Source organism: Orbicella faveolata, unplaced genomic scaffold, assembly GCF_042242905.1.
Source record: "Orbicella faveolata isolate gen_17 unplaced genomic scaffold, um_ofav_v1 contig_47, whole genome shotgun sequence".
Lineage (NCBI taxonomy): Eukaryota > Metazoa > Cnidaria > Anthozoa > Scleractinia > Merulinidae > Orbicella > Orbicella faveolata.
In genome coordinates, this window is record NW_028301577.1 from 24644058 (window position 1) to 24667264 (window position 23207).

General features: G+C 38.6%; 1 protein-coding gene and 1 long non-coding RNA gene across 8 annotated transcripts; one reads left to right on the forward strand and one right to left on the reverse strand.

Moving 5' to 3' along the window:
- Positions 1-897: 897 nt before the first annotated feature.
- Positions 898-2892, reverse strand: LOC110051915 (uncharacterized). Its single transcript, XR_002296993.2, has 2 exons — positions 2786-2892; positions 898-1651 (listed from the first exon to the last, which is right to left on the reverse strand). It is a non-coding gene; the product is annotated as an uncharacterized LOC110051915 (long non-coding RNA).
- LOC110051913 (uncharacterized) lies at positions 2866-22057 on the forward strand. Of its 7 annotated transcripts, XM_020758005.2 has the most exons (15): positions 2866-2954; positions 4600-4663; positions 6461-6541; positions 10006-10062; positions 10428-10471; positions 10856-11901; positions 15652-15950; positions 16580-16663; positions 17136-17225; positions 17580-17638; positions 17723-17904; positions 18749-18863; positions 19002-19123; positions 19743-19843; positions 20517-22057. In XM_020758005.2, the coding sequence occupies exons 3-15, from the start codon at positions 6494-6496 to the stop codon at positions 20595-20597; spliced, it is 2328 nt and encodes a 775-aa protein (XP_020613664.1). In that variant the 5' UTR covers positions 2866-2954; positions 4600-4663; positions 6461-6493; the 3' UTR covers positions 20598-22057. The 7 variants fall into 7 exon arrangements, with proteins under 7 accessions (XP_020613664.1, XP_020613671.1, XP_020613667.1 ...); XM_020758012.2 differs by lacking the exon at positions 6461-6541; XM_020758008.2 differs by lacking the exon at positions 4600-4663.
- Positions 22058-23207: the final 1150 nt, after the last annotated feature.

A 23207-nucleotide genomic window follows, 5' to 3' on the forward strand; every position in this document is an offset into this window, starting at 1 on the left:
AACAAGAACACAAACTGACAGCAACATTGCAGACACTCTCATGTTATGTCGAAGCCCAGTTTTGGCTTACAAAGATGTCTGCTTGATAATAAATTGATGGCGAGTTGTGAAATTTGGGCGGGGGGGGGGGGGGAGGGGGGAGGCGGAGGCCGAGGAGGGAAAGGTGGGAAAAGAGCGATTACCGGTATTTCAAATGTTGGCTCAAAATGTTCTGGTTCGGCGGGTTATTAGTCTTCAAGGTGGGCAATTATTCGAGAAAATACGGTTTGTACCCTTTCTAATGAAAAGGGGTTGAAGGTCGCAATTAACAATTACCAGCTTCCTTTCCGCTTCAGTCATTATCTGGCTGGTAGGGCGGACATTGTGCACAGCAGATGTGAGGGGCCGAGTGTATTTATTTTTAACATGAACTCCGATCCGCAGACGTGCAATAAGTCGAAATTTCGAAGATGGCGGGTCATCCTTGAGGTCAAGTATCCCTCAAAACCGCCCAACTTTGTTTTGTTTAGCGTTCCTTTTCTGCCTGAAGTAGCTTTTTATAACGAACTTATTTGTTTTTAAGGCTAATTTCCCATTAAATAAACTTACAAAGGTCCCTTATTTGAGACCCACGCTTTCGAACCGCAACCAGCTAAGACTGAAAACTATTTTGAGACAAACTATTTTAATCCTCGGGTGTGATATCAAGCAACAACAATGTAAATTCTCCTTACCTGTCTCAATGCGCCTTGTTAGTACCAGTTGGGAGAATTTGGCTCAGATCATAGTGATCAGATTGTTAATTCTCACAAAATAACTTGAAGTGGACACCTGTAGCTTAATTTGTATTGATTATGAGAAGAGAAGTCGGTGGCTTGACAGATTTGAATGGTTAAAAATAAAACAAACAAGACTGTGTGCAGATGCTCTGACAGATTAACATTATTCGTCGTTTTATTTAATTGTTTTTTTAGCGCACGTTAATCATGATTAATTTACTTTCGCTCTTTCTGAGGGAAAACTTCACTCGGTACGTAAGAACATAGCAGTGATCCTCATTTTCCAGCCAATTTTAGGCAGATATCAGCATTCTCTTTTAATCATTTAACAACATAAGCAGAAAACCCGCCGTGTTTTGATCATTTTTATGAAGGTAAATATTAAAAGTAAACACAATTTTCCAAATGTGTATTTTCTCGACCTTCCAAAAGACTTTAGAATAATTCCAGCGCGCCTTTTAAATTGCTCATGTTATTCAATATTTGTGATTAAGGTGGTGATTAATAGTCGTTCGCTTATGACATTAATAACTTAGGGAAATAACTCATATAATTCCATTATTTCGAATATTCTGTCAGTAAACGAACAATTTGTCGTTTACTCTAATAAAGTGGTTGCAAAATGGAAATTGTTCTGTAAACGAGGAAAAAGTTAAAAGTTCCTGCAATATTTTCCCTCGACCCGAATCGAAAGTATTATTAGCGGTAACAGACCGGAAATCCTCTTCTTAAAAAGTCATAACAAAGAGCGTTTGGCAACGCGGGATTTCATAATCCGCGAAGCAGCTTTCATCTCCAGCAGATCACCTGCCCGTCACTTGTGAACGGTCCAATCATGGCCAAGCGGCATCGTCTTTGCTCCGAGTAAGAGACTGGCAGGCTTCCCAAAGCGTCTGAGAAAAAAAAAGGAACACGCAAATATTTCCTGTAAGCTCGCGGGCGGTAAAAAACTCAAATGAAACCCGCGAGCATTGCTGAGTAAGAACCTGTTCGGGAGCGGTGTAAATTATTCGTCGATTTAAGCCACTGGCAGATGTACTTCAGAGAAATGATTTAGCGACCAGCAGGCAAATGCTAGTGGGAACTTGCAAAAGGCTATTGTGCTGTCCTCTGATGATAAAATTAAGATAACAGCTCTTTCAAATAGAATGAAGTGTTTTCCTTTAATACGCGGTTCTTCAATCTAGCCAATGTTTGTTTATACACGACACAGGGCCAAAGATAGCGATCAACCTTTTGAACCCTTGTTTTCTAAGCCTTTTACCATGCACCCCGCGTGCCGAATTTCTTCTTCAACTCTTTCTCAATAAATTCGTAATTGGGCAACGAAACAACTCCATTTGCCGTTTTCGTGGCTTGCGGCAGAATACGACGGCGCAAGAGTGTGAAATTTGGGGGGAATCTAGCGACTTCTAATTTTTTCACCAAGGGTGTAAGACAATTGATTTTGTATACAGGCTGGTATTTGTTCTATTGCCGAAGGGCAAAGTAGGCGGCACTCAAAAGACTTAACAATTTTTTCCCTCTGGCAAACCTCACATGAAGTCATCTTGACGAATAACAACAAAGAGAATATCTTTAAGGACTTTGAAAGAATGATTTTTAAAGGGTGATTTGCCTCAGTTTAGCGAGCGGGAAACGAAGACTCGCGAGTCAAAGGAAAACATACATCATCACCTCCCAATTTTAGTTTGTTTGATGCTTCAATTGTCTCCGAGTGTCACCAATTCACAGTAATTAAACTAATTAGGCCTGCTGCTCTTATCGCAGTGCCAGAAATTGACCAACACAAGCCTTGATTGGTTTACGTTAATTGCCTAAGCAAACTTCAAAGGGAAGAGCCGCCGGCGTCCATCCCATAAGACGTTGCAGGCCCCACCAGCTTCCCTCGTGAAAATTGATGAGGGAGTTTCTAGCTGGTTGCGTTCGGTTGGTGTTCTCCTATTACAGTTTAGCATTTTCCACTTTCCTCTTACAGGTTGAACGCACTGTATATAGCATCTTCGGTACGGAAATGTGAGCTTTACCTGGGTGGAGGTTTGATTCGTCCGATTGTGAGCTCCGTGCGTGATTGTGACGTGAATCTCACAAGCCTTCTGTGTTGCAGGGTACGAGCTCCATAGATCGACGCCATGTAAGACGAGTCCCCCAGTTGAAGCGCGAGTTTTGATTGCAAGCGGTGAATGGTGAATTAAGGTAAGTTGAGCACTTCATTCGCATCGTAACTGTATAAAAGGATCGTCGGTGCTATTTATTTTTGTGCGGTGTCGCTGGAGCCGTGACTTAAGAAACACGTGTGAATAAGGCCGCAATGACACCTTCGAGGACAACGGGCGCGTTTATCCTGGGAATGGGACAAGTTTTTTCCCACTCTTCTCGTGCGGTTTTTTCTGCATTTATTTCGCTGGGAAGTAGAGCTTTGAAAGTTTCGGCTGTCTGTGTTATTGGAGCTATGCTTATGTGGGAGGTATTATTAGAGGAAGCCCCTGAATGCTTGAGTGAGTTTTCGATTGAAATTGCCGTTTTGCATCGCAAGTGCTTGGGGCAAACGCGCGCTCTCATCGAAATAAACACAAATTTACTCGGTTTTTTGACGGGAGCGGTTATTTCCATTTCTTCAATATTCCGTAAGATTGCAGTGCGGTGGCCTTTCACGTGTTGTTGTCTTTTCTTCAGAGGAGTTTTCGGTGTTTAATCGAAGCATTTCCAGTTAATTTCCTTTGTGGCTCGATCGAAGTGCAGCATGAACTTGCACGCTTGATAACTAATGGATCATTCATTTTACATACAACAACAATACACGTGTTTCATAATCATTATGATTACATTTTACTATTTACGTGCTCTTGTCTTTGAATTCTTTTGTTTAATGTGCCAACTGGACATCGCGAGTTCCTTCGGAAAAAAGAACACTGAATGATTCGAAACGATCGCCCGCAATAATCGCGCGCTCCGGGCTTTCATTTTGATGGTTGTGAATGTCTAGCTCTATTGACAACGGTGGTGGTTTTATGTAATTTTCTCCGATGTGTAATCAGATGTGTGTTTCCTTGGTTTGACGTATTATAGCGATTGTCAAGGCGTAAAATTAGAGAATTTCGACATGTCGTTTTCATTTGCGAAAGTCGCTGGCACGAATGTTATTCCCCTGTAATGAACAAGATAGGTCTGTAGATATAAAACCACTAAATTGCTCTTATCAAAGGCTATCATAGCAACAAAAGTTTTAACCTGTTTAGGGACAATCTTCGAAAATAATTCAAACAGTGTTGTTAAGCTTCGCATCCTACAGAAGATTAACATAATTGCCGTGAAATTATGAGAGGACTTCTCCACACAAAAAGCCGAACAATTACGCACGCCGCTCGCATTGTTCTTAATTGAAATGTTTATGTGAAAAATTTCTACGAGAAAACAAAAAAAACTAAAAAGGCAATTGATAAGCGTTTAGTATTTTAGCACTGCGTGGAATTATTTCACTTTCACGCTATTGTCGGAAGTTTGGTCCCGGTGCGGGCGTAAAATAGGTTCTCCCTTCGCAACACAAGTAAGGTTATTTTCTTCCTGTGGTGTTTATTTTATGTATTACAGTTCCAGAGGTAAATCCCCGACTAGTTTTGGTAGTCGTTAAACTCTTTATTGCAACATTTTAATCCAACTCATTGCCTTTGCAATTCTCTTGTTTCGCTATGCCGATTTGCGGATCGAAAGAGATCTTTTTGAAAATATTACCAACGACCGATCGATGACTTTTTTGATGTCGCGTTTTCTAAGATTATTTTGTCAGTACCGAATCTTTGTAGAAAGAGTTACAATTGGACGTTATTTATTTCTTTTGCAGATAAGTTCCGTAGTGTATGATTTCCATCAAATGCTTTTTTTGAGTACAGGGAATTTTGTATGAGGTACGAGAAATTTAAAATGAAATAATGAAATATCAAAGGGAAATGTAGCTTAAGAGAGAAAAAAACATTATTTTGTAATCGTGTAAGATCTTCTCCTTAAGCACTAACCTACAAAAAGAACTATTGTTTATATGTTCAGGTTCTTTTTCTTCTAGATTAAGGTAGAATCTTGATTATCCAAACTTTAAACAGCAAACATTGGTTTAAGAACAGTTGTTTTGCATGCTGTCAAGAGAGTTTTAATTTCCTTTTTAATCACATGTCCTGTCCAAGCTCCAAAAAGCAAACTTTCTGTCTTTGGAAGTCAAAAGAATCAGTTGGTGAGCAGGCTTGGGAAAACAAGTTTGCTCAGCCACAACACCTGACTTCTGAATTTGTTTTTGCTCTTTGTCATCACATGAAATATCTGTCGTGATCTTGCCAACGTTTTCTTTCATCATGTTAGCTGAGAGAGAATTAATTTGCGTCTGTATGAATTAGGTTTCCCTTACAGCAATAGTTGAAATGTTCAAGGTTGAAGAAAAAGTGGGGGCATCAAGTGTGAGGATTTCCCTTTTAATTTGACGAGAGGGCTTTGTCTGTTTATTGGGTATTTGCTTTATTTTGAACTGCTCAGCTGTTGTTTAAATCATGTCAACAGTTTCTGTTGATTTTTTGACTTCTTCCATGTAAACAAGAAATAAATAAACTTGCTTATGTTACACCAGCAGCTTTGAAGGTGTTTTTAACAAACTTTAAAATTGAACAAAGGTCAATGATTTTATTATTGCCCTATTGCCAAATTTCACATAACAGAAAAACATAACAGTTCATAAACATGCTGTTTTCCAACTTCACAGATCCTTATTGTCAAGCAGTGAAATAAATAGAGACATGACCATGCTTAAATCCACTGCTATATACTATTAAAATTATCACAATAAAGTTGAATGATGTTGAATAATTAACATATTCTGAATGTTATATTTCAACTAGTAATATATTTCAACTAGTAATATATTGCATTTTTATTTATAATATTTGAGTATTCTTTATCTCAATCATTTATTACTGCCTGTTCATTAACTGGTCGTTTAAAAGCCACAATTTGGCAAGTTTCTATTGAATTCCCCTTCATAACCTTTTCCTTCAAAATTTCAGTCAGTTTTCTCTTACTAATATAAAAAGATCTTTCTTGAAACAAAATAACGTGGCTTGTTAACTACCATTTTAAATTTGTCCCAGTTTTTTAGGGGAATATATAACTAATGAAGTAGGTGACCTTTTAATCTACTGGCATATTTTCGTAAGCAGACAATAGACTAGGGCACAACAAGTGTAGATTCTAGATCAAGGTGCTTAAAAAGGGGATGAATTGAAGGTGTTATTGAGTTTTGTCTTGGTTCCTTGAGCCTTGTTCTGTTTTTTAGCAAACATAGTTGCCCCCTCCAGGATCTCCCACTGTCATTTTTCAATGCAGTAATCCATGACAAATGTTGTTCAAATGTGCTCAGACATGATTTGGGAATCTGCTTAGAACTACAGCTGAGGAGTAAATAACAAAAGTTCATTGTAATGACTCCTAATAGTTATTTATTAATTCTGTGAGACATTATTTTTGTTAAACACATGTAATCAAGAGGTAGTACTATATAGTACTCAACAACAGCTTGTCAAAATCCATTTCTTGAACTTTTTTCCGTTAATAATAAAGATTTAATGTGGCTGATATAAACATGTTTACGAAAATAAACTATAAGAAGTCTTGACATCCACTGTACTTGTTAAAAACACTTAACCCAGTTTTATTCCTTCAAGCTAACTGCCAAGGAGAACTAGCCTGGACATCAAATGTTTCAGATTTGCAGCCCAAGATATTTCCCTGCCATGCGATCCAAGGTATAATATAATACAGTTAAATTAAACTATTAAAAGTATTAAATCATAAACTTATAACTTATACAGGCTGCTTCATAAATATTAAAATTATGTAAAGATGTTGTTGCAGATTTTTGGTTAATCTGAGTAATTTCCCTGGGGAAGGGACTCAACCTTTTAAATCCAAATACAAAATGTAGTGTAGTTTGATTACGGCTGGGCTTCTTAAGCTACCTTTTAATGAGATACATGACCTAAGTAGTAGTTAGAGAAAAGACAATACTAGATGATAAAAACTTACAATATGGTAGTCTTTTCATTGTCCATTGCCTTATTTTGTTTTTTTGTTTTGAAAAATGTATGATTATAACTTTAAGAAATCTCTTGTTCTGGTTTTTACTGCAAACCCTATCATTGGAATCTTGTAAAGCTGAAATCGCAAAGAGAGCAGTTTTCATGTTCATGAAAGAGATGTCGGCAAGTATTGAATGCTACCGTTGTGTGTTCACAGGGTGCAAATAATTCACTCTTTCCTTGAACATTGCACAATGATGGGCAAGTGATTTTGCTCTATTGCTTGTTATGATCCTGTCATACAAGAGACAACACAGTTATCTCAAAAATATTATGATTTAAGTCTTCACACCTTGTTGTGATCTTAACCTTAAGACAAGAGACAACACTATGTTAAAAATATGATTTAACTCTTTACTCCTTGTTTTGATCTTAACCTTAATACAAGAGTCAACAGTATGTTAAAAATATTATGATTTAACTCTTTACCCCTTGCTGTGATCTTAACCTGAATAGAAGAGATAACATAATGATCTCAAAATGATTAACTCTTTATTCCTTGCTATGATGAAGGACCTTTGGCCCATTGGTTATAGTGTGTGCTGATCTCTGGATTTAACAGTCCAGGTTCAATCATCATGATGTGTTCTCATCAGGCACGACACTTTACTGTCACAGTACCTCTCTCCACCCAGGTGTATAAGTAGTTACCAGAAAATTGTAGGGACAACCTGACAGAATGCTGGGAACTTGCCATGAACTAGCATCCCATCCAGGGAGAGGGGGTGGGGGCAAGACTTCTAGCTGCTTCATGTTTCTAAAATCAGAGATAGAGGCCTAGAGCTACATAGATACATGCTAAACAAATCTTCTAATCTTCATACAAGAGACCACACAGTTATTTCTGTGCTTTTAACTTTTTAATTCAAGAGACAATCACTATCAATGGTGAACAAAACCTTGAATTTGAGAAATCATCTTTTGGGCTTATTTGACAAATATCACTCTTCATTACCAAAGAAAAATTTGTAAACAAAGAAAATTGAGCACATTGTGAAAATTCTTTAAGTGTTTAAACCCACTGTGATCTGTTGCTAAGTTAGTTGACATGTAGTTTCACCTAAAATTTGGTCAATTTGAGACTGTTAGTGTACCAGACTTAAATAAAAATAATGAACTTTGAGGAAAATCTTGAAAAATCTGGCAAGAACTTTGAAGATCTGTGAAGATTTGTGAAGTTCAGCATAAGACTTATCCCCTGTAATTGCCAAAACATGTGGGTAATTGTCAGAATGTTTGCCCCAATAACTCACACTGTTACCAATTTGGTACATCTGGTTTTGATTTCCCCGGTCCAAGCTTTCTATGTGTGTACTTTGATAAAATTATACTGACATTCCAGAAACCATTTGTCACAAAAGGTAGAAGAAGACATTTTTTGATGTTCACATTTAGGTCTTGTACATAGTCAAAAATAGCAACAAAAGCTTCTTGGTATTGTAAGTCTTGCTTTGAGAACAACTGAATAGTTGTTAAAAAACAGTGGATGTATTCTCTCGTAACCACCTGTACTTAACCCCTGAACATAGATAACTTATACAGTTTTGTGACCTCAACTTTCACAGTTTTGCGACCTCTCCCTGTGTAGTATACAAGTGTATCAGCATATCTTCCGAAAAACACAACAGAAAACAGATGATCACATCCTTGTAAGCTATAGAACTAAGCTGAAAAATTGAAATTAAAACTGTTGGCAAACATTCCTTTTTCTATTCTCTGCCCTTCCACGTCTTCTCATAGACACAAAAATGTTCTTGGAGAAAAAAGATTACTCTGAGAAATGTGTTGTTTCTGCTCCTACCTGTTGTAAACTTAAGTTTTGCAGAGACTGCATTTTTTGTACTTTCAGTTTTTTCCAACCAATATGCCTGAAATCTATGCCACATTTTTAGAGGTGTATACTCTGGTAGATATCCTAAACACCTCATTAAATATTCTTGATGTTTGCACTTGCCGTTTGAAGAACAGACTGCCTGGGCTAGTATCGCTTCAATTCTGTCCCAAGGTCTGGGTACATTTTGCATTACATCAAAAGGTGCTACACCATTAAGTATATGCATGTCATAACAGTGGCTGAGTAAACAGCTGTCTCTATTTATGAAGTTATCTGACGCCCTGTCCACACATATCCGGATATTTTTTAATCCACAACTTTTTCTTTCCAGATACCGTTTCCATCCACATGCATCCGGCAAATTTGGCGGTGAATCCGGATATTTTTGAACCCGCTCTCCAGAGTGGATAAAAATAAATCCGCAGTGAATCTGATAATGTGTGGACGGTGAATCCGGATATCATCGGATGCGTGTGGACAGGCGAATTCGATTTGAATGCGCTATGTATGGACAGGGAAATTTTTGAATCCGGAAAGAAAAAGTTGCGAATTCAAAAATATCCAGATACGTGTGGATGGGGTGTGAGATTCCAGCTACAAAATTCTGTATTGATCTTGAAACTCTGCAAAGACCGTTGTACTAGACTGAAACCCTGATCAGTAACTGATGTAACTTACACCCAAATCTTCTCAACCATGCAAAAACAATAGGGCAATCCTAGCTAATGTCATTGTTTTATATTTTGTCTCTTAAGCATATGACTTTGTGTAGAGAATGCGTCATGCTAAATGCAAATCAACTCTAAGCAGATAACCTTAGTGCATGGTGAAAGTTTTAGTTGTTTGGAGGTAGTATTAAAGGAGATATTGGCTTTCAAAAACTACAAAACATTTTAGGTGGCAAAAAGTGCTAATGAGCCCATTCATTCTTTGTTAAATTTTGAATAACTTTGAAACCTGCATTGGACAAAACGTTTTCAATATATCAGGCTCGAATTCCTTGGGACAGTCAATCAATACTATGACCTTTCAATGTATTTAGAACTGATATTTTTGTCCCTTGATCAGAAACTGAATTGCTTATGCTAATGAGGCAAGTATTGTAAACAAAGATTGGACTGTTGTAGAAACACCACACAAATATTTGTTGTTTGAACTATGTGTTGTGCATCATCAGTGGGGAATCTTAGTTGAATAGGTGTCTGAAGGGAAAAGTCCATTGACTTTGGTTAGATTTTTACTCACCTGGCAGTTCTGGCAGAATCTGATGTTCTTTCGCATTGTTCTTGTTCCTCAGGGGATGGCAACGGATCAGGTACAGGCGGAGTCGAGTGGTGTCCTGGAGACAATACCTGTAAGTTATCACATGGACAGGTAACAACATCAGCAAATGAAGCATCTGCGCAGTCGGACAGTATGCGTCATGAAAAAATTTTTAAAATGTAATATACTGCATATTTTTCAGTAGCATGAAATAATGGACAAACAGAACCAGATGGCTTTGCTGTTTTTGCTACAGGTTTTCGAGACTGGCTATCAAAGTATTTTGATAAACAGATGCTCTTGAGCAGCCGAGTTTGAGTAACATAAAGTTCTACAGCAAAGGAAAAAAGCAGTATAATTTTATCTGCAATGCTGTAATGTTTGCTGTAACGAATGTATTGTTTTAGTGCTTTCGGTAAAATCTTTTGTTTTAATGTTGGTCAATTTATTCCTCAGGCAAAAAGGGCTAGGCAAGAGAACAGCGACAATGAAAAAGAAAGGTGATTCTTTCTTTGTTTTAGTGATAGCACTAGTCAGAGTAATGTACTTGCTGGAGGTACAATGGTCCTATGGCTAGTGTTGTACACTCCAGATGGAGTGATACAGATTTGAGCTCTGGCTGGTATCATGGTATATTGTTTTCTTCAGATATTTCAAGACACTTACACAAACTTTCACTACCCACAAATGACAGTGGCCATGGCCCACAAAAGATGTTAAAAATACTTGTTTATTTATGGGTGCTATGCCCCTCCCTCCAAGGCACCAGTCTCACTTCCCTTTATATCTATTTAATTAGGTACACGACCCCTCAAGCATGTAGTGCTTAGATGATAATCGTGTTTTAAATAAAGGGTTTTACTTACTTAATTTACTTACTTTAGCAGTGATGAGTCCAGTCAAGGTGGATCTCCTGTTCATCACCCCGTCAATGGTGCCACACGAGATGGTAAGACAGTGATCACAGGTCAGGACGCAGAAAAAAATGATCCGTCATGGGACGTGGGCACAGTAGGTGAATCTGCTATTGCTGTCACTAGTGCTGATCTTGGTGTTGGAGGACCTAATGTTGTTGCACCAGTATCCACGGCAACACTAAGCTATCCTTCGTCTGATGGTTCTACCACCATGACAAACTTGGATGGTTGCAGCTTTGGGAATCAGGCAGCAATCGCATCTGGGGTAACGGACAGCTCTGGACAGTACCAACAGCTGTCGGGACAATACACTGCGAATACTGCTGGCTATTATGGCCAGCGGCCATATCCTCACATTGTTCCTGCTCCACAACCTGGGATGCAGCAGTATAAGACAACGGGAGGTGTTATACAAGGAACAGGAATAACACAGGTCGCAGGGTACGTATATCCCCAAGCAGCGTCCCAAGGTGGATACCCCATGGTACAGACTGTAAGGTACCCAGCAGTGAACGCATCAGGTAAGACTGCAGCTGATTCTCGGAATGTTTCTCAAGGAAAAGCCCATGGAGGCAATATCCCTGATATATCAACTCTTCGACAACCAGCAGGGTCGTATGGTAATCCTTACGGAACTGTTACATATCCTGCCATTATTCAGTCTGGCCAGACAGTGTATAGTAATCCATATCAAGCACCCTACGGGACAGCTTACGTAGCATCAACAGGAACGCCGACATCTAGCACCACAGCTTATACTGTTCAACAGTCTGATCAAGGTTCTTTTCAATATGGATATACTACAAGTAATCCACAGACTTACCCATATAACTACCTCAACACTCCACCGCCAGCGTATTCACCTTCACAGTACATTGGGCAGATGAACAATACACCGCCCCCTAATGCTGTAGCTGGGCCAACCAGCAGTTATCAACTCACTCAGCTTGTTACCGGGCAGGCAAATCAAGGTGTGACAACCAATGGAGAAAGAACGCACACTGCGAGTACAGGTATGTTGGCTGCTGATAGAATTAGCAATGAAATTCAATTCCAGAGGCTTGTGGCTCACTATTACTGATATTGGACACCGATTTCTGTAGAATGATGTGACCAGAAAGGTAGTTACCCCCACCCCTTCCTTAGATGGGGTACAAGTCTATCACAAGTTCCATTTATTCCCAGTATTTTGCTTGTTTGCTAAACACTCTGCTTGTACCTGTTGATCCTCTGGGGTAGTGAGAGACAGGGATAAAGTGTAAAGAACTCTTTGCAAGAACAAAGAACCTCTCCATTTGTTTATGAAGATTTCAGTGCATGTCTAGCCATTGGAAGCTCATTGTAGGGCACCTATTGGAGAAGGGATGCTAAATAGGGACGGGGCACTTATTTCTTTTAGATCATCTACATCTGAATGTGATACAATAATTAAATGAAGTACAAATAACAGATACTTTGACTCAAGGACGGCAACAAAAGGGGCCCTGATGGTCATACTGTTCATTATTGCATTCAGATGAGAAAGCAGACCTCATATTGAATTCATTTGTCCTATGTCAATGGAAGGGGGCACTTAGTGGAACAGGGGTGCTTAGTATAAAATGGCACTCAAAGGGGAGTGTTCATTAGAAAGGGGGTGCTTATTGGAAGGCTTGATGAAATCACAACTGTAAGGATTATTTTTTCAAGAAGTATATACTTCCCAGCAAATGTGTGATAGAAGACTTGATTAATATTCTCAAAGACCCATTCTTTAATGAAAATCTGTTTTCTTACCAGTTTTCATGAATTTACTCAAGGTCTCCTTTGGAGAATCTACTCTCTCATGAGATGATGAGCAAATTCTATTTTCTGTCTACTGAAATCTTACGTGAAAGAACAGCTTTCTGTTGTTTTTTGGCATAACTTTCCCACAAACTGCTGGCTTTTACGTAAACAAAAATGTGTGGCTGAAACAACAGCAAAGAAACAAGTGCTTGCAATCTCTTTGAATTTAAATCTATTTGGTTTGTAAATTTTTTGTTTTCTCTATCAACAGTAAGTGCCCTTAGAAAACACTCAACTTTTGAAATTAAAAGATCAAGCACTTTCTGAAAGTTATTTTAAAAGATATTAAAGATAAAGTCAGTTGAATCCTCAAGCGAACAGATTGCTTTTTGTAAGCGGCAGAAATTTGGGTTTTTAAGTAGGAATTTTATTTTGTCATGCTTTGGGTTTGTCTTAACTTGTTCTAACATTGAAATATTTCTGTATCAACCAAATATTATTGCCATTTGTTTTCTAAGCAGCATCTTCTGTAGTACTGTTATGGGTTCCTTTATAGGTGAGGAAATTATCCGTACTGTATCTATCATGCTTTTGATTGCCTTACTGCCAGAAAGAAAAGCAGCATCGCTTCAATACTCATAAAGATTTTCAACAAGTCAGAAGTCCTTATTGATAATTTTTGAATGTTCTGGTACCAGATCTATGGATTTGTTAGTTTGTTGCAATTAAAGACATTCTCTGCCCTGAACAGGGATTAAAAAAAAGAGTTTGTTGTCAGTAGTAAATAACAGGAAGAGATTCTTCTAAAATTGGGTTTTTTGTAAAATTCTACTGTCCTTAATAAAACCTCTTTTGGAGTGAGTTAAACAAACCCTATGTACTAATCTAAGAACTGGATCAAGAAGTATGGAGAATTTTATCATTACGAACTCATAGTAATTCACAATTTGTTGCAAAAGGGAATCAGTTTTGTCGTAATTTAAATAGAGGGATTTCTTTTTCTTTTTTCATGACATGTGTTCCCTTGATGTAGAGCATTGTTTAAATGGAAGTCCATTTAATGGTACAAATGTTTACTTTAAATTCTAATGAATTAACAAGTCTCCTGTGGAGGCCAAGAAACCATTAGTGGCACATATGTTGTTTTCAGTGTGAGTGAGTGTTGTTGTGTACATCTGCGTGCTCAGACAAATTTGATGTCAGTTTGAATTGTTGCAGTATTGCTGTGAGGGTACAATCACTATAGTTGCTATCTGTACAAATGTTTTGATGGCTGGCTTCAAAATGGAAAAGTCTTTTTATTTTTGTGGATGAATATTAATTAAACAAGGACAGGAAGAAGTCCATTAACATGAACAAACAGCTGTTTGCTACATTAAGTGAATCTGATGGAGTTGATTAAAATTACAATGGCATAACAACTTAACTGGAACCACACATGTACATAGACATGTCTGCCTCTCAGTTTTACTCCTTGTTTTTGTTATAGCTAAGCAGGAAGTTTGTGGAGCAAGGGAAATGAATTTCATCTTTGTTTGGCTTGTGTTGAGAGATGATCACTTAAAAACAGCCAATACTAATTGGCCAAAGCCTTCTGTATTTTATTAGGTTTACTAAAAGCTTTAGCAGACTTTGAGGAGTCCATGTATACACATACTTGAGAAAACAAATAATGTAAAGCAGCTCTTTTCAGTTTTATGTCAAAAGAGGCGTTTTATGTAAATCAGTAGTTATTGTTTGAAAATATTGGGTTTTTTTTTCAGGAAAAGGGAAGAGACAGAATTGAATGAAAACAGTTTTCATTTTGCTAGTGAATAGATGTTTTAATTTCTTTTTCTTTTTTTTTCTGTTTAATCAGAATGCGAGTGTATTCATCTTTATTCGTAAATAATAAAAAAACAAACATGGAAGTCACTTTTTGCTATGAATGCAAATGGCCTTTAAGAACAGGAATTGCTTTTTACTGTAGAAATGTTTGCATGTATATTTTGCCATTTTTCTGTTTGAAGTGCTATCTGTCTTAATCAAGCTGCATGTTATGGAATATATTACATTGTTATTGCATGCCCCAAGTTGAGTTACCAAGATGATAATATTTTTCTGTCTAAAATGAGGTGCTCTGGTTTCTAGTCACAAACTGTTGTTAGAACTTCCAACATTATTCCTCTATGGGTTAAGGCATGTCATTGTCATGCCACTATGATGCTAAAATTAGTAAAAGATGAACAAATCTCCTGCTGTGGTATGTTTTGTGTCACCTCAATGAATACAGCAGCTTCATTTCAACCCGGTTGTGGGTTCGAATCCCACTGAGATCTTGCAAAAACAAAACAATCACTAGCGTTTGACTAGCCTAGTAGAGTGTTGTGGGTAAGATCAGAGGCTTGAACATTCTCCTTCAACAGGAGGGGTTCATTATTCTGACTAATCTCAGAGTTTAATTTTGCTTTCTTTTAGAGCAGTAGTAATTACTGTAAGATTTCCAATCTTAGACATCCATCCATGCATATTGTGTGGTATGATTGCCGACATAGCCTGTGTTACAGCTATTCTCCTTGAAAGAAAAAATTGTAGAGAGCATCTGTGGTGCTGTCAGTAATCATGTAATATATCTCATTTTGTTGACACAAAATGTTGATTACCTCTGTTAATCTGGCTTTTAGACTTCAACGTTGTGAATGATTGTGGTCTTGACAGCCAACTCTCAAAATATATGTCAATATTTTAACCACAAATGATTATCAACCAGTCAAGTCATTTTCCACACATTCCTGGGAAAATCAGGTGCCTGGAACACTATCAACAACAGTAACACACAGACACACCTTTCTGATTTTTTCTTTTGGGGAGGGACAGCTGGGACACAGGCTATCGCCAACACTATTCAGGTATATCACATTTTACATTACCAGCAAAATACCCTGTGATGCAGGTTCCAGTAGCCGCATCAGTAATAGTTTGTGAACTCATTTCTTGTAAATTATTTTCATCCTAAGGTAATGCCACTATTCAGTATTCACCGAACCTACCATCCTCCCCAAGTCCTCCTCACTCACCCGGCACAGGAACAGACACCCCCCTGAACAGTGTCACTATGGTGTCTGCAAATGTTGGAATGCCTGGACAGGACGGAGTGCAGGTCCTTGTTGATTCAGGGGGGACAACACCAGGAATGTTAGTCCAAGGAGCAAACAGAGGGCGTGGCCGAGGGGGGAGAGGTGGAAGGGGACGGGGTGGTGGCAGAGGAAGAAGATCAACTTCTGGACCTCCACCTGAGATCGACCATAACATTGAGGTAAAGGTATTAATTATCTCTTTGTGGTTGCATATGACATTTTAACTACATATTCTTCCCAGAAGGTCCAGAACTTAAAATGAGCATTTGTGGAAAGGCTTTTTCAAAATGACTAGTGGTGACAAAGTAATGAATATCAGTATTATTTATTTTTTTTACCATCGGGTTTATCCCCTAGTGAAACATGTAATTACGTCAAGACAATCATAACAAACATGTATTTGAACATTTTTATCAACCTTAGCTTTCAATTTCGGACTCTTATCTGTCAAAACAAAGCCAATCTATGTGTATGTAAGTTTGGGTGGTGCCTTAATGGGGGTAAAGACAATAGAAAAACCCTTACAGGGACAGCCAAAAGGTGGCCATGGATGCTTAATAGAGTTGGCCGGTTGATAAGGGTTCTATTTACAGTATTTAATGGACAATAATTTCAGATAACTGAGAACTGGCCACTTAATTTAGTAAGGGGTGGCCACTCATGTACATGTAATAGGAGGCCACTTAGTAAAGGTTTAACTGTATATATTTATGCATGTGTTTGTTGTGGTTACTTGTCGCTTAGCCACTTTTTTAGTTGTACCACATGCCTTATTTAACTGACTGTGTTAATTTTTTTTATGTTTTAGCGGATCTTTATATGGGATCTGGATGAAACTATTATTATTTTCCATTCACTTTTAACGGGAACTTTTGCTTCAAAGTTTGGCAAGGTAAGAGATTTCAAAGGTTTCAAAAATTGAAGTTTGAAATGTGCTAAGCCTGTCGAAACCAATGGTTATATGAAGCTGTCTAATTTTGTCCTGCAGTGCAGTGCATTATTAAAAGTCTGCATATGAGCCAATTGGCCCATCAGGCCAGAGTTTATCCTGGTTTCTGTAGCATGAAGTGACTAGGAGTATTTCTACACTCCCTGGATGGGATTTTAGTCCATCGCAGAGTTATCCCCAGCATTTAATTTGCCGGTACCCATTTATACACCTGGGTGGAGAGGAGCACTGTGAGAGTAAAGTGTCTTGCTCAAGTGCACAACACAATGACCCGGCCAGGACTCAAACCCAGACCTCTCAGTTTGGAGTCGAGCGCACTAATCATGAGGCCACCACACCTCCTCCTTAGTGCATTACTACCACACCTTTTAAACCTCAGGTTCTTACAATCTCTTGATGCATGTTTATTCCACAGGATGCTCCAAACTCAGTGTCATTAGGACTTCGCATGGAGGAAATGATTTTCAATTTAGCAGATACACATTTATTTTTTAATGATTTAGAGGTAAGATTGAGAGTTTCAATAAGCTCCAATTCTCATTCACTGATCCAACCCTGAAAAAACAACAAGAAATAAAACAGGAGAATTGGAAGATCCTTGGGCAGTCTTGTACATCATAACAAATGGCACGAATGTGTGATTTGCATGATGGTGCCATTTGGCTACAACTATCAGAATCCTTCACTCATTCTGTTTCTTATGCTTAACCACACTGGGGCTACAAAATTTAAATCATAAAGAAAAAGCGTAAGGAATTCTGGGAGTTGTAGTCAAATGACATCAACGTGCAAATCTGCTATTGGTTTTCTTTATGAGCCAATATGCAAAATTGTAGCTCAATGTCACATTTGGTTTTAGGACTGTGATCAAGTGCACATTGATGATGTTGCTGCTGATGACAATGGACTAGATTTAAGGTATAGTTGTGTGTACCTGTCCTTGTGGCTTTGTAGATCAGGCAGAGAGTGAGCTATTCAGTCTCTTGATGATATTCACTCCAGAACATCTTTGCCTGTGTGCAGTACCTACAATTTTGAGGGAGACGGATTTCATGCTGCTGCTACATCAGCCAACCTGTGTCTGGCCACTGGTGTCCGCGGGGGAGTAGATTGGATGAGGAAACTAGCATACAGATACAGACGAATCAAGGAGATCTACAACAGCTACAGGAATAATGTAGGAGGTAAGATGGGGTTCATTTCTGTAGTAAGTAATGCGTTACGTAGCACAGCAGGTAATTGACCTTAGTTATAGTTACCTCGTGGCTGGAGGGATCCCATGTGAAAAGGTTGGGAGCACTGCCTCTGTCCAAGTGACAAAACCCATCTTCTGTCTTTCTCTCTCCACTGTTCTCCTCCATGTATCCATTCCCCACCCCCCCATGGATTTTGTTGGTAGTCCAATGGTATCTTAAAGTGGTCAAATAAAGGTTGAACCATAACCAGATTGGTCTTTTTTAGGGGTTTTATACAAATTTTCCAGTGAGACTATCCACTTTTCAACAAGCATTCTGACCTTTTCACATGGTATTTCCCTTCCCCTCCCCAGGGTGTACCTGCTGATACAGACAATTTTCATTGTGTAAACCTGCTTCCACTTCTCATGGTCTTCACTCTTTTAAGTATTTTGCTTGCAAAACTTGGAACTCTCTACCTGAGAACTTAAGAATGGAACCTACTTTAACTGGTTTTAAATGCCTTGTAGAAACAGTCTCCTTTCAGGTATAATTGCTGATTACTACACTAATTGTTTGTTTTATACATATTGTAGCCAAACATAATTGTTAGTAGTGTAGTACTTTTTGTTTTTATATTTGCAATGTTCATTTTCCTCGAAGATAAAAGCTTTTTAGCTACCTGTAAATTCAAGTCAGAAAAAAATAGTCATGTAAGTATGTACACTGCATTTCTGAGTGAGAACAGGTTTCATGAATGGACTGATGTCACTCAGCATGATTAACCACAAAGTAGGGCACAAAAATCTAAATAATATTGTTGAGATATTTTGCCATTGTTATTCCCTTGAAGGTCTTCTTGGTCCAGCTAAAAGGGAAACATGGCTACAGCTGCGTATGGAATTAGAAGCAACCACAGACTCATGGCTGACTCTTGCCTTAAAAGCGTTAACACTCATTCACTCCAGGTAGCGACAGAGTTCTGAGTTATGCTGAAACTTTCTCACACATCTTTTCACTCTTCGCAAATGAACAAACATTCTCTTTTTGACACATTGTTGGATTTGTTTTCGTCACACTTATCATCCCCATTTTTCCATCCACAGGTCAAACTGTTTAAATGTTATGGTGACAACCACACAGCTTGTTCCTGCACTTGCAAAGTGTCTTCTGTATGGACTTGGTGGGATTTTTCCACTGGAAAATATTTATAGTGCTACTAAAGTTGGTAAGTGGTAATGATGTAAAGGAAGATTTTAAAGGATATGTAGAACAAACTTTTCAGTAGACTAAAATAACATAAATCCTTGAATTAGTGGACAGGGCACTTATTTCAAAGTTAGGAGAAGACAGGGGGTACTTATTTGAGGAGGGCGCTTAATCCAGGTTTTGTGGGGGGGGGGGGCTTATTTAATTTTTTGCAAATCGCGGTCACATATGATCAGTTATTTTGTAATACATGTATGTGTTAGTCGTGCTGCTGCACAATGTTGGTTGGACTTCAGGCATTGAATCAACAGATCTCTGCTACCATCCTTTGTGACAGTCAATGTGCAGAGCTTCATTGAGTCGATAATCACTTGCTTGTGATTGAACATGACCAAAACTATAGATCCTTTGTTGTCCCAGTACTTGTCCATAACACAGGGGAAGTAGAGGGGGTGCTTATTTGAGGGGAGGTGCTTATTTTTAATTTTTGCTGATAGGAGGGGTGCTTATTTGAAAGGAGTGCTTATTTGAGAGGGGACGCTAATTCAAGGATTTACGGTAGTTTGTTTATGGTGTCGCGGATTTGAAAATCACAGTTTACATGGTCAGGATTTCCTTTGTTCTCTTTGTTTTTACAGGAAAGGAAACCTGCTTTGAGAGAATCTCAAATCGATTTGGAAAGAAATGTACATATGTAGTTGTAGGAGATGGAAGAGACGAAGAAATGGCAAGCAAGCAGGTAAAGTTATCTTGAATTGAACACTGTAACAGTCAGCTTTTTGAATGTGTGGTAGGTAAGGAAGATATTGACCGTGGGTCTGGTTTGCTTGGAAAGAATAAGTTTGTTTGTTTTGTTGTGTTATGGAATCCTACACATAGAATAATTTATGTCCAAAAAGGCTGACAGTAGCACCCCTTTGAAGTGGCCACACCCATTTAGAAGCATCGCTGACTTACATTTTGTGTAAAAGTGTAATACTGATCATTGTTTTGAACTTTACAAACTCTGAAATCACCCCTCTTGCCTTAGTATGAGTTTTTGTCCGTGCACGTAACTTCAGGTGATTTTAATTAGCCAGTCGTGGCTCAGAATGTGCTAGCGCACACATTTGAACTTCGCTGTTGTAATTTTGTAGATTTTCATCTTTGCTGTATTTTCTTGGCGTGTTTAAGATTTTAGGCCAGCCTTGCCGCTGTTTCTGGAGTTTTGAGTCTAGCTTCTTCACCTTTTTTAGCCATTGTGATTCATCGTTTATTGTATGTTCCGGATTACGTGGCTGGTTCATTAAATAGTTCGTTTATTTGGAGTCTGAGCCTACAACTCACTGAATACAATTCCCAACAATCATCACCTATCATCACTGGAGCCAACATTTAAGGCCTTCACATTAATCTGTACTTTTTTGTTTCAGATGGGATTTCCTTTCTGGCGGATTGGCACCCACACAGATTTAATAAACCTTCACCATGCATTAGATTTGGGACATCTCTAGAGGATTTAATAATTATCAAAGACTTGTTATATCATAACTTAGAGTTATTCTCCATTTAAGGGAAATAGGGGAGGAATGAACCACAAATGTCACAGAGATACAAGATGACAATGCCATGTATTGAAAATACATATTGTGTGGGAGGGTAGGTCGGAGGTCCAAATTTTACGTCTGTGAATTCTATCTCTTTATGCAACCAATAACCTAAAGTGGAAGTTTATTTAGAGATTGAGTTCTTGTTTTCTTACAAAACTAATATTCGTTTTTAAGCCCTTTTACCCCTAAGAGTCCTGAAATTTAAAATTAGGGAAAAAAATCTCAAATGTCATTTTGCTCAATAGCAAAAGATAAAGAACACCGCATAAACGTGCTGCTTGATAACATTCATCCAAATGGTAGTACTAGTGATTCATCCACAGACTTGGAAATTAGAACCAATTTGTACAGCATAAGAAATTTCTACTCGATAGCTTTGAAATATTGGAACTGTGTCAATTTACGTAGTCTCTGTCTCTTGGGGTAAAAAGGTTAAGGATATGGTTGGTGCTAGAACGTGTAACTTAAAAGCAAAATTTTTGTGTCGTACTTGCAGTCTTGCCATGGCCAGGGAGGGATGATCACATGCATTTATATAACTATATTATAAAGCAGAATATCTGTACAGCTTTTGTAACGTAGAGGCCGGACAATTTGTAAGGTTTTGTTTCATTAAGTGTCAATCATTCTTTCTTAGTCGCTGGCTTATTGGTCTCTTTCGTAGCCATTACATGGGTTGTCACGCAATGTTTGTTACGCCGTTACTGTCACGCAACGTCTCACCTAGAGAATCGCCTCGAGGCGACCCAAATAAAGGTTTCGCAGGAGACTAGCTTCGTAGAACGTGACGAGAGTCTGGTTTTTAGCCGAGAAAAGAAATGTTTTGTTATGCCATTGTGATCTGGCCGTTGATTTTTCTAGTTTGTTTTTGCGCATGCGCCTAAAGAGTTAATGTTAGAGAAGAAATGAACATTCTCGTCCCCAGAGGCCGCGCTCCTTTTGGTCAGCACCAAGAATCGCGACCTCTGGCCGGATCCAACACCGGAAGTCCGCGATTCACGGATTTCCCGTCACTGCGCATGCTCAGGGTCAAGTCTGGCAAATCTGATTGGTTCCAGTCTCATTCTATTGTGTTTGCAAAGCCAATCAGAAACGGAACCTCACTTGACCTATCCAGAGGTCGTGATTCTTGGTGCTGACCAAAAGGAGCGCGACCTCTGGGGACGAGAATGAGAATTGAAAGAAAATAATGTGAAAATTCCCTCTTCAGAATGGTCAAATTATTACATATTATATATTGAATTTTATATATAAATTCATCTGTATATTGTCAAATTGGAATTCAGAGTATCAGTCTATGAAGTATGTAACATTTGGGAATGCCAATAAAACTATCAAGTATTCCTTTATTGGAGTAACATGAACGGTATAAGTGTTTTGCTTTCTTCTATGTTTCCATTAAGTTTTGAGTTAAACTTTTTTTCTGCAAGATAGATTTTTCAACATTTTACGTAGTAATTAGCAAGCATAACAATACTCCCTGAGGTTTTCGATTTTTAGACGTTTTTAAAGTATTCAATTCAAAGTCCACTCACTCCCCACACTCCTCCGGGCATATGACAACTTTTCCTTCCCCAGGGTAGCGCATTTTCAGGTCATTTCGGGTGGTGGGGCAGTCAAAGGCAATTTGTCTTTCGGTTTTTGAAATACGTACACCTTTCGCTGTTTGTTGAGATTTTCTGTTAGTTTTCAATAGAAAACGTAGAAAATTTACTGAGTTTATAAACTTCCTTGGTGTCTTGCACTGTTCAAGCGAACCCGGGACCATCTTTGAACCCCTTCGCATCGGCAAAAGTTTCCAATGTTGCCTTGTCGGCGAACTAATCATAAAGAAAGAAGCCTTGACATCTTTGCAAGGCAGGACCAATCCGTAAGCGCTTGGGAAAGAAAGGGCTTGGCTGCAGCAGGCTGCGGTTATTTTTCAATTAGAGTGTTAATTACAGATCCGATTCTGCCTGATTACACAGGGAAACATGGGCACAGACCTCGTCTTCCCGAAGCAAGTTAGCTAGCCCTACCGTGGGGTATTGGCAACATTTTTTGTTTTGCTTTTGTTTTTCAAAAAAAAGGGAAATGCCCAGGGTAGGGGAGAAGTGGGAAGCGGGGGGAGGGGGGGGGGGGAGGGGGCGGTGAGCGGGCTCGGGATTAACTTACATCCGGAGCATTTGGAGAACCGCTAATTTCGGCTAGCTAAAACGAGTAACATCTATTTCGGCTATACCCAAAGCTTTTTTCTAAGAATAAAGTGTTTAATGAGGCGAGCGCTGAAGCTTGAATAAGACTTGTTGATAACAGTGTATTTTACATCAAAATACAACAATATATTACCTTAGAATTTGGGCCAGTACCAAAGTGAATGTCAGACTATTTTGGCCGGTGACTTGACCCGTTGTATTCATAATTACAAGTCAAGTTACGTTTGAGGTTGTTCCATTTTGAGGATCGTTATTTTCGGAACTTTACGGTAAATCCATCAATCTTCTCTGAGGTAAGCTTTTTAGCACTTGGTTCGGG

What these genes read in the sequence shown, in the direction of transcription:
- LOC110051913 (XM_020758005.2), top strand. Translation starts at nt 6,494, where the DNA reads ATGTTTCAGATTTGCAGCCCAAGATATTTCCCTGCCATGCGATCCAAG. An exon ending in TTGCTTCAAAGTTTGGCAAG is followed by an intron (nt 16,664 to 17,135) that starts GTAAGAGATTTC and finishes TTTATTCCACAG; the next exon opens with GATGCTCCAAACTCAGTGTC. An exon ending in TTAACACTCATTCACTCCAG is followed by an intron (nt 18,864 to 19,001) that starts GTAGCGACAGAG and finishes TTCCATCCACAG; the next exon opens with GTCAAACTGTTTAAATGTTA.